This window comes from Schistocerca americana, chromosome 5 (assembly GCF_021461395.2).
Source record: "Schistocerca americana isolate TAMUIC-IGC-003095 chromosome 5, iqSchAmer2.1, whole genome shotgun sequence".
In the NCBI taxonomy this organism is placed as follows: domain Eukaryota; kingdom Metazoa; phylum Arthropoda; class Insecta; order Orthoptera; family Acrididae; genus Schistocerca; species Schistocerca americana.
This window is the reverse complement of record NC_060123.1, coordinates 595,288,636-595,300,880: the sequence shown is the minus strand read 5'-3', so window position 1 is coordinate 595,300,880 and position 12,245 is coordinate 595,288,636. Positions and strand designations below refer to the sequence as shown.

Here is a 12,245-nt window from a genome sequence, read left to right as displayed (position 1 = left end):
CCCTTCCACAGTGGTACTCTGCCTCCAATGCAACCTACACAATATCGTTATCTGTCCCTACTCCATCCATTTTCACAACCCCTTGCCTCATGGCTCAAATCCCCATAAGACCTATGCAAGACCTGTCCCATATGCAAGACCTGTCCCATACATCCTCCCATGACCATCTATTCCAATTGTGTCATAGGCATTACCTATCCCATCAAAGGCAGGGTCACCCCTGAAAGCATGCCTGCACGCTGAAGATTCCACTCAACTTGACATGCTTCACTTTAATGTCTGCTTAACAGCCTGTACCAACTGGATTCCTCGCCCCCAATACCAGATATTCAGAGTTGCATAGTTGGAACCTGTCCCTACAACATATCCGGCATTCGTGTAACCCACTGGCTTCAACCTTCACTGAGTCCCTGACCTCCACCTATCTGTCCATTCCCTGCTCCCACTGCAGAACTTCAGGTGCATTCTATCCTGCCAACACACCTGCATAGTTTTCACCTTATCCACTTCTCTCTCTGCCCTCTCCTCCCGTCCCCTCAGCTCAGTCTCCCAGTGCTGGACCAAGGAACCCAATCCTGTCCCCACCACGTCCCCTCAAGTCTCCAGGCAACATTAATGTCTCTTTCCCCCTCAACCCCACCACACCTCCACCCCTAACTTTGCTATCCCTCCCTATCTCCATCCCACACCTCTTCCATATCCCTACTATCCTTCCCAGCTAGATTTCTGCTCACATCAGACACAGTTGAGCCTTAGTGCCCTGAGAAGACAGTGGCCATGTGTGTGTGTGTGTGTGTGTGTGTGTGTGTGTGCGAGTTTGTGACTTCAAGAGACGCTGAAATATTTCTAATACCCTTTTCATTGTGCCTGTCTGTGACTCAGCATCTTTATGTATTATTATTATTCCATCCTGGACTTCTGTTGTCTGATTTTACTTCTGGCATTTTCAGTTATTTTGATTCCCAAATAGCAAAACTTTTCTATTGATTTAGTGCCCACTTGCTAATATCGTTCTCTCGCCATCATTGTATTTAATTTGACTGCATTCCATTACCCCTGTTTTACTCTTCTTGATGTTCATCTTATAACCACTTCTCAAGATGCTATTCACTCCAGAGTGATCCTCCCTGAGATCAGCCACTACCAACCATTCCATTCTTCCGCAGATAATTTGTAACTAGTTTCATTTTAAGAAAACTTTTTGTCCCAACAGAAAAAGGACTGAAAGAAAGCTAGCTAGGGATTGTAGCTAATGGCTGTTCATAATTGGAAACTTAAAAGTTTTGAATGCTAACTGTAGCTAGGTTTTTTTTCCTACTCCTTTTGAGCAGTAGGATTACTCAGTTTCCAGTATTACTGTGTTCACTGTAGTCGAATGTTTGAGGTACAATGATATCATCATCTTTCAGATCCTCCAGGATTAAAGGGAAAATAAATACTTTTATCTGTTCACTTTGGAAAACATGTAAAATGAACTAATTCTCCCCAATTGTAACATGTGCACAAGATTACCTTTCATGCTTTTGGTAACAGTTTCAGCTGACTGCTAAGATACTGTCCGTTGTTCCTTTTTATGTTCTTAGTTGCAATAATACTACTGTGTTTCATCATAGGGTACAAGTTTCTATAAAATACTTGTCTTCTTGTATGAGATACACATTAGTACTTTTCATATCTGCATATCGTAATAAAAAATTTTATGCATTAAAATAAAGATAAGTTGTTCCCATAAAACTACTGCAGGTCAACCACAGTACAATTTTTTTCACTGAATCTCAGGCACTCATTACAGAATACTCACCGTTATTAGCTAACAAGTTAAATGAGAAAGGTATTATAAAATCTGAGATATAAGGAAACTGCCATCACAGTGTAGGTTCTACAAGATATTTTAGTTTGTAACAGAAATGCTGGAGATCTGTTTTCTGTACTGTGGAAGTACTGTAAGAATTTTAGTTCAGAGCTTAGTTATGCTGTCCATTTCTTTTTTTATATTCATTCATAAGCTTAGTTTAAGTGCTCCCTCTGTAATGAGTGTCATTCTAATTGGCCTACATGTTAAACTGATTGTGGAAGTGTGCAACAGACAGATCGCAGATGAAAGAAAAATATAAAAATTCCATCTCTACAAGTAGCTACTGAAGGAAACACCTATTCAAAAGCTACCATTAGTAGTAACTTTTTCGTATATACGTCTGCTTGTGTCTGTATATGTGTGGATGGATATGTGTGTGTGTGCGAGTGTATACCCGTCCTTTTTTCCCCCCCTAAGGTAAATCTTTCCTCTCCCGGGGTTGGAATGACTCCTTACCCTCTCCCTTAAAACCCACATCCTTTTGTCTTTCCCTCTCCTTCCCTCTTTCCTGATGAAGCAACCTTGGGTTGTGAAAGCTTGAAATTTGTGTGTGTGTATTTGTGTGTTTTTATTGTGTCTATCTACCAGCGCTTTCTTGTTTGGTAAGTCACAGCATCTTTGTTTTATAGGTTTTTGTTGAAAGAGAGAAAATGTTCTGTTCTTCTGTGAAAATATATTGTTTCGTTAACATTTTCACAGTTAGTTTTAACTATGATAGCTGGGTGTTGGAACCATTAAATAATTTTTTTCCTCTCAAATATAGTCTGCCCCTTTATACATAAATTTTATATAATAATTTTGTACACAACACTGTGCTTTTTGTTTTAACAGAAACTAGGAAAGTAGTTTTTATGGCGTATTGGTATACGGTTAGAATACTACTATGAAATCTGAATGGTCCAAAATGTTGTAATCCCAATTGTTCACATGTAAAAACTATGCAAAGTATTGTCATTGAAGCTAATATCCTCACAGATCCACCAGCTGGAGATCTCTCTCTCTCTCTCTCTCTCTCTCTCTCTCTCTCTCTCTCATGTCCAGTATATCAATGAGATACTATCCATTTTCCCATTCGGTTTAAGTGACTTTATCTCCCAATCAAGTCTTAGTTTGAAATACCAATAAACAAGCGTCAAGGTCAGAGAGAGTGTGAAAGAGGATATTTTTTTTGTGTGTCTGTCGACCTGCCAGCACTTTCACGAAAAAGGAAAAAAGGACGGGTATACACTCGCGCACACACACACATATCCATCCACACATATACAGACACAAGCAGCTTTCCACGTGGGAAAAAATATATCTAAATTCAAAGATGATGTGACTTACCAAACGAAAGCGCTGGCACGTCGATAGACACACAAACAAACACAACCCCTCATATGCCAACCTATTCATGGGTCACTTAGAGGAAGCCTTCTTGGTTACCCAGGCCTGCCAACCCAAAGTTTGGTACAGATTTATTGATGACATCTTCATGATCTGGACTCACAGTGAAGAAGAACTCGAGAATTTCCTCTCCAACCTCAACTCCTTTGGTTCCATCAGATTCACCTGGTCCTACTCCAAATCCCATGCCACTTTCCTTGACGTTGACCTCCATCTGTCCAATGGCCAGCTTCACACGTCCATCCACATCAAACCCACCAACAAGCAACAGTACCTCCATTATGACAGCTGCCACCCATTCCACATCAAACGGTCCCTTCCCTACAGCCTAGGTCTTCGTGGCAAATGAATCTGCTCCAGTCCAGAATCCCTGAACCATTACACCAACAACCTGAAAACAGCTTTCACATCCCGCAACTACCCTCCCGACCTGGTACAGAAGCAAATAACCAGAGCCACTTCCTCATCCCCTCAAACCCAGAACCTCCCACAGAAGAACCCCAAAAGTGCCCCACTTGTGACAGGATACTTTCCGGGACTGGATCAGACTCTGAATGTGGCTCTCCAGCAGGGATACGACTTCCTGAGATCCTGCCCTGAAATGAGATCCATCCTTCATGAAATCCTCCCCACTCCACCAAGAGTGTCTTTCCGCCGTCCACCTAACCTTCGTAACCTCTTAGTTCATACCTATGAAACCCCCAAACCACCTTCCTTACCCTCTGGCTCCTACCCTTGTAACCGCCCCCGGTGTAAAACCTGTCCAATGCACCCTCCCACCACCACCTACTCCAGTCCTGTAACCCGGAAGGTGTACACGATCAAAGGCAGAGCCACGTGTGAAAGCACCCACGTGATTTACCAACTGACCTGTCTACACTGTGAAGCTTTCTATGTGGGAATGACCAGCAACAAACTGTCCATTCGCATGAATGGACACAGGCAGACAGTGTTTGTTAGTAATGAGGATCACCCTGTGGCTAAACATGCCTTGGTGCACGGCCAGCACATCTTGGCACAGTGTTACACCGTCCGGGTTATCTGGATACTTTCCACCAACACCAACCTGTCAGAACTCCGGAGATGGGAACTTGCCCTTCAGTATATCCTCTCTTGTCGTTATCCGCCAGGCCTCAACCTCCGCTAATGTCAAGTTGCCGCCGCTCATACCTCACCTGTCATTCAACAACATCTTTGCCTCTGTACCTCTGCCTCGACTGACATCTCTGCCCAAACTCTTTGCCTTTACAAATGTCTGCTTGTGTCTGTGTATGTGCAGATGGATATGTGTGTGTGTGCGAGTGTATACCTGTCCTTTTTTCCCCCTAAGGTAAGTCTTTCTGCTTCCGGGATTGAAATGACTCCTTACCCTCTCCCTTAAAACCCACATCCTTTTGTCTTTCCCTCTCCTTCCCTCTTTCCTGATGAAGCAACCATTGGTTGCGAAAGCTAGAATTTTGTGTGTATGTTTGTGTTTATTTGTGTGTCTATCGACCTGCCAGCGCTTTTGGTTGGTAAGTCACATGATCTTTGTTTTTAGATATATTTTTCCCACGTGGAATGTTTTCCTCTATTATATATATCTCTCTCTGTGTGTGTGTGTGTGTGTGTGTGTGTGAGAGAGAGAGAGAGAGAGAGAGAGAGAGAGAGAGAGGAGTGGGGGGGGGGGGGGGGGGGGAGGGAGAGGGAGGCTTTGTTTCTCCTTTTTATACAATTTTAATTTACTTTCAAAGATTCTTTTCAGTATAAAATGTTGAGTAATGTGGGCATCGTTTGTGAAATTTAATTAATTGAGGATGCAATTTTGAAACAGTTATTTTGACATATTGCACAAACTCTATTTGTGCTGTGACCGCTGTTGTTAACATAGAATGGCTTCCAGTGATTTTGTTCACAGTCAGTATTTTTGTGCACTATAGAGAATTAACTCTTTTTGTGAAATGGGTACTAGTAGGCGAATTACTTCCATTAAATTTTTTGTATGCCCTCATTTCAAGAGAACTGACATTACTGAGTAGTGCCTTTTGGAGGGGGGGAACCTTGTTAAAACAATTTGAAACAGACACTGCAATGTCACATGCCCAGCAGTTGTCATTAACTGATTTGCTTCTGACATACTGCTTGTGCTTTTTGACTGCTTAAACCACTGAGGATAGAAACTTGAAATTTGGAGACGGTGTGGATCTTATACGGTAGGCGTCGTTTAAGACGGGATTTTTCTAAATTCCAATCCTAATGGGGTGAAATAGGGGATGAAGGTTTTTTTTGAAAAATGCCACTATTAAGGCAGTTTTGAAGCTACACCAACAAAAATTGGTATTTGGTTTCTCGTTCAGAAGTAAAGAAATGTGTGTTTCAGCATTTTTAGAAATTCAGTGTTTTGGAAACTTAACATCAAGGGATGAGAGTTTTCAAGAAAATATTTTGTTATGAAACAGTTTTATGAAAAGGATAGTTGCTACTCACCATATAGTGGAGATGCTGAGTCACAGATAGGCACAACAAAAGGACTGTCAGAAAATGAGCTTTTGGACAACAAGGCCTTCATTGGAGATAGAACATACACACATACATATATTCACACAAACGCAACTCACACACACGACTGCAGTCTCTGGCTGCTGAGGCTGAGGCACTTTTAAAGCTAAATCTGTGAAAATTTAAATTTTACTTCTCAGTTATAAATAAAAAAAATTGTTTCACTGTTTTTTGAAAATTCAGTCCCTGTGGGGCTGAAATAGGGGGGTGAAACATTTTATGATAATATTTCAGTGCAAAAGTATTTTTAAAGCTAAATCTTTGAAAATTGGTGTTTGCCTTCTTGGTTAGAGAAGAAAAAATACATGTTTCATGTTTCACTGTGTTTGGAAATTCAACCCCTAAGGGGGTGATACAGGGTCGGACTGATTCACTGATTCATTATCGCCCAGCCCAAACCACTAAGCATAGGAACATGAAGTTTGGAGAGGGTGTGGATCTTATATTGTAGGCGTCCTTTATGAAGGAATTGTCGAAAATTCAACTCCTAAGGCGTGAAATAGGGGATGAAATGCTTTTTGAAACTATCCTAATGGGGTGAAATAGGAGATGGAGGGCTTTTTTTCTTTTACAAAAACTGGTATCTGGTTTCTCTGTCAGGAAATAAAAAATGCAGGGTTCTGCATTTTTGGAAATTCAGCCACTAAGGAGGTAAAATAGCAAGTGAAAGTTTTTTTAAATAAATAATTATTTAAGTACTACTAAAGGATTTGTAAGGCTACAACAATTGGAATCTGACTTCTCAGTTAGAAATTTAAAAAATATGTGTTTCAGTGCTTTTGGAAATTCAGCCCCAACAGAACTGGAATAGGGAATCAAATTTTTAAGAAAATATTTTGTTACATTAAAAAAAAAAATTTAACGCTAAATTTATGCAACTTGCTATTTCTTTTCTTGGCTAGGTATAAAAAAAATATTTGCTAGAGGTGAAAGTTGCTGTGGAAATATCGCACAAGAACACAAAAGGCATGATTAACAAAAACTTTGGGCTCCAGCTACCAGAATTGCTTTTGGTCAGAAGTACATTTGGGAAAGACCATGCTTATATGACCTTCATTAGCATGAAAAGCTTAGAAGGTGTTGCAGTTTGTGAACAATATAAAAATTGGATTAAATAAAAACAAAAAAAGCTCTGCAGGCCATACAGTCTATGAGCAAAGAAGCGCGCACTAAGCTAATTATTCATAAACTTTCTCTTCTCGGTATATAATACAAAGGCATATGCTCTGAAAGTTTACCCAGTTTTTTTTTTTTTTTTTTTTTTTTCCTTTTTTGTGTAATTTTATTTATTTATTTATTTAAATTTTACAATATGAATTATGATTGACTGCTACTCACTGCATTGAGGTGGTGTGGAAAACACACACACACACACACACACACACACACACACAACCATTATGTCTTCAGGTGGTCTTTTATTCTTGTTTGGAATATGTTTCGTCAGTAGTTCACCTACATCTTTGCTGAGACTTTACACTGCTAGTACTACTTGAATATGATTATTTCATAACATACTTTCATTTGATTGAACTAAAATTTTATTCACTACTGTTAAAATGTAAAACAAAACTATATCGTCAACTTAAGGGTCATTTATTGGCTGCTGTGGCGAAAACCTTTTTTTCCCTAACTGGTCTTTTTACTCATTACCTACAAAATAAATAACACAAATGGCTTTAAAAAATTAAAAAGCTAATGAAAGCTCTATTTCTGTTGCAGAATCATGTGTGATGCAAGTGCTGTTTCGATTAGTTCCGACTAATTGCACCTCACTATCATTTCGCACTTTTCTTTGTTCAAATCTGGTGGAATGGTTGGCTGGACTTATTTTCCAACAGAAGCATGAAACGGTGTGGATGCGAGCTACTGGGCCTGCTAGAGAATGTAGCTGTAAGGCTAAACTTATTCACACTCTGGTTACAGTCCTGTATGAAAGTTTTAATGACCTGCAGGATCTCCACTCTCAAGGTATAAGAGTTAGTGTTTACTGAGATTTAAAAATAGTTACTGTTCTTGGAAATAATGTGTAGTATCATAAAGTTAAGTCTTTTTTTAATGTCTGTTGCCAGTTTGATGTTTAAGTAAAAGTTACAAAATACATTCATGTTAAACTGTGAGTTTTTACTAATGGATTCAGTGAGGTGGTGCTCAGAAGGAAGGCCTTGCTGTGCTGGTACTGCAAATGTCTGAGAGCAAGGGGAAACCACAGCCATAATTTTTCCTGAGGGCATCCAGTTTTACTGTATGGTGAAAAGATGATGGTGGATCTTTAACACTGATACCACAGCTTCATGACTGCTGTACTCTTTTCATTATTTATTTTTCTGTAATATTTTCTCATTTCATTTATTTACCTCTTCTCTTTGGGCTGACAATTTCTTGCTGCTTGTTCTTGTTGTCATTTCAGAGGGCTGATCTTTGTGCCATATCAAAATATTAATAAACCAGTGCACTCAAAGATTATTTTAAAGGCTTTTTCTCCCTGCATAACTTAGGATAAGTTTGCTCAAGATGTTCCAAACTTCGTAGACATATGGGAAAAATAATTAAAATGAAAACCCCATTATATTGGGAATTGATGTGGGAATTCTGGAACACCTTGTACTATTTCAGCCAGTCATAGGTACTTATTCTAAGATTTGGATGGGCATGTCAGTGGGAAGCCAGTGGCCTGTAAAAATTGTTGAAAATGATGTGTATTAGTGTAAAATCTATCTAGTATTCTGGACTGGAAACTCCAGGTCGGAATATCCACAATATAAGGGAAAGATCCCCCCCCCATGAACCATGGAGGTGTGGAGGCTTGCGTGCCTCAGCGATGCAGACAGCTGTACTGTAGGTGTAACCACAACAGAGGGGTATCTGTTGAGAAGCCAGACAAATGTGTGGTTCCTGAAGAGGGGCAACAGCCTTTTCAGTAGTTGAAGGGGCAATGGTCAAGATGATTGACTGATCTGGCTTTGTAACATTAACCGAAACGGCCTTGCTGTGCTGGTACTGCGAATGGCTGAAAGCAAGGAGAAACTACAGCCATAATTTTTCCCGAGGGCATCCAGTTTTACTGTATGGTTAAATGATGATGGTGTCCTCTTGAGTCAAATATTCCAGAAGTAAAATAATCCCCTGTTTGGATCTCCAGGCAGGGACTATTCAGGAGGACATCGTTGTCAGAAGTAAGGAAACTGGCATTCTACGGATCAGAGCGTGGAATGTCAGTTCCCTTAATCGGGCAGGCAGGTTAGAAAATTTAAAAAGGGAAATGGATAGGTTAAAGTTATATACAGTGGGAATTAGTGAAGTTCAGTGGCAGGAGGAACAAGACTTCTGGTCAGGTGAATACAGGGTTATAAATAAAAAAATCAAATAGGGGTAATACAGGAGTAGGTTTAATTATGAATAAAAAATAGGAGTGTGGATAAGCTATTACAAAAAGCATAGTGAAAGCAAGCCAAGATAGACATGAAGCCCGTGCCTGCCACAGTAGTACAAGTTTATACACCAACTAGCTCCGGAGATGATGAAGAGATTGAAGAAATGTGTGATGCGATAAAAGAAATTATTCGGATGGTTAAGGGAGATGAAAATTTAATAGTCATGGGGGACTGGAATTCGGTAGTAGGGAAAGGAAGAGAAGGAAAAGTAGTAGGTGAATTTGGACTGGGGGTGAGGAATGAAAGAGGAAGCCACCTGGTAGAATTCTGCACAGAGCATAACTTAATCACAGCTAACACTTGGTTTAAGAATCATGAAAGACGATTGTATACATGGAACAGGCCAGGAGACACTGGAAGATTTCGGATAGATTATATAATAGTAAGACAGAGATTTAGGAACCAGGTTTTAAATTGTAAGACATTCCCAGGAGCAGATGTGAACTCTGACCACAATTTATTGGTTATGAACTGTAGATTAAAACTGAAGAACCTACAAAAAGGCACTAATTTAAGGAGATGGGACCTGGATAAACTGGAAGAACCAGAGGTTGTAGAGAGTTTCAGTGAGAGCATTAGGGAACAATTGACAAAATCAGGGGAAAGAAATTCAGTAGAAGAAGAATGGGTAGCTTTGAGAGATCAAATAGTGAAGGCAGCAGAGGTTCAAGTAGATAAAAAGACGAGGACTAGTAGAAATCCTTGGGTAACAGAAGAGATATTGAATTTAATTGATGGAGGAAGGAAATATAAAAATGCAGTAAATGAAGCAGGTGAAAAGGAATACAAACATCTCAAGAATGAGATCAACAGCAAGTGCAAAATGACTAAGTGAGGCTGGCTGGAGGACAAATTTAAGGACGTAGAGGCATATATCACTAGGGGTAAGATAGATAATGCCTACAGGAAAATTAAAAAACCTTTACAGAAAAGAGAACCATCTTTATGAATATCAAGAGCTCAGATGGAAAACCAGTCCTAAGCAAAGAAGAGAAAGCAGAAAGGTGTAAGAAGTGTATAGAGGGCGATGTACTTGGCAGTACTGTACTATGGAAATGGAAGAGGATGTAGATGGAGATGAAATGGGAGATATGATAATATAATAATTCGTCAAGAATTTGACAGAGCACTGAAAGACCTAAGTTAAAAGAAGGCCCTTGGGAATAGACAACATTCCATTCGAACTACTGATAGCCTTGGGAGAGCCAGCCACAATAAAACTCTACCATCTGGTGAGCAAGATGTATGAGACAGGCGAAATACCCTCAGACTTCAAGAATATAATAATTCCAATCCCAAAGAGAGCAGGTGTCGACAGGTGTGAAAATTACTGAACTATCAGTTTAATAAGTCATAGCTGCAAAATACTAACACGAATTCCTTACAGACGAATGGAAAAACTGGTAGAAGCTTACCTCGGAGAAGATCAGTTTGGATTCCGTAGAAATGCTGGAGCACGAGAGGCAACACTGACCCTATGACTTATCTTAGAAGATAGATTAAGGAAATGCAAACCTACTTTTCTAGCTTTTGTAGACTTGGAGAAAGCTTTTGAAAGTGTTGACTGGAATACTCTCTTTCAAATTGTGAAGGTGGCAGAGGTAAAATACAGGGAGCGAAAGGCTATTTGTAATTTCTACAAAAACCAGGCTGCAGTTACAATAGTCTACGTGCATGAAAGGGAAGCAGTGGTTGAGAAGGGAGTAAGACATGGCTTATAGCCTGTCCACAATGTTATTCAATCTGTATATTGAGCAAGCAGCAAAGAAAACAAAACAAAAATTTGGAGTAGGAATTACAATCCACAGAAAAGAAATTAAAACTTTGAGGTTTGCTGATGACATTGTAGTTCTGTCAGAGATAGCAAAAGAGCTGGCAGAGCAGTTGAGCAGATTAGGTAATGTCTTGAAAGGAGGATATAAGATGAACATTAACAAAAGCAACACGAGGATAGTGGAATGTAGTCGAATTAAATCAGGTGATGCTGAGGGAATTAGATTAAGAAATGACTCTCTTAAAGTAGTAAAGTTTTGCTATTTGAGGTGCAGAATAACGGGTGATGGTCAAAGTAGAGAGGATATAAAATGAAGACTTGCTATCACAAGGAAAGTTTTTCTGAAGAAGAGAAATTTGTTAACATCGAGTTCAGATTTAAGTGTCAGGAAGTCTTTTCTGAAAGTATTTGTATGGAGTGTAGTCATGTATGGAAGTGAAACATGGAAGATGAATAGGATAGATAAGAAGAGCATAGAAGCTTCCAGAATATGGTGCTACAGAAGAATGCTGAAGATTAGATGGGTAGATCACGTAACTAACGAGGAGGTACTGAATAGAATTGGGGAGAAGAGGAATTTGTGGCGCAACTGACTAAAAGAAGGGATTGATTGGTAGGATACATTCTGAGGCATCAAGGGATGACCAATTTAGTATTGGAGGGAAGGGTGGAGGTAAAAATCGTAGAGGGAGACCAAGAGATGAATACACTAAGCAGATTTAGAACGATGTGGTTGCAGTAGTTACTCAGAAATGATGAGACTTGCACAGGATAGAGTAGCATGAAGAGCTGCATCAAACCAGTCTCTGGACTGAACACCACCACCACCACAACAACAACAACAACAAGGAAAAGATAGATTGTTAATCAGCATTAAGATGACACATTGAATTTTAGACAAAACCAACAAAAAGACACTTACACATTAACTTTCAGCCAAAGCCTTCCTCAAAAAAGAAAACACACACACACAGAGTAAATCTAACTGTTTGAACAAGGATTTGAATCTCACTCCTGAAAGTAAGTCCAGCATCTTAGCCACTGTACAAAGTCACACAGCTGAAATGCTTTCCAAGGAAACCATTTAAGAAGTGATTGAATTGTGAGTCATCAATGTCCTGGAACCTACTGAAAAGTGGATTAAACCAGATCAACTTCAGAATATTAAATGGTAAAATGTTAATGGCCTCAAATAGAAGTCCCAAAACTAATCATGTTGTTGTAGAAAGTTTACTGGTATTTCGTACCAAGGGTTATA

The 12,245-nt window shown here is 39.6% G+C and overlaps 1 protein-coding gene across 1 annotated transcript in view; it reads left to right on the top strand.

The window, feature by feature from the left end:
• The window catches only part of LOC124615834, a 128,745-nt gene that overhangs the window by 104,534 nt on the left and 11,966 nt on the right, over positions 1-12,245 (top strand). Inside the window, exon 16 of the mRNA XM_047143984.1 lies at positions 7,502-7,750. Within this exon, the coding sequence (XP_046999940.1) occupies positions 7,502-7,750 (249 nt within the window). The remainder of the gene's footprint in view (positions 1-7,501; positions 7,751-12,245) is intronic.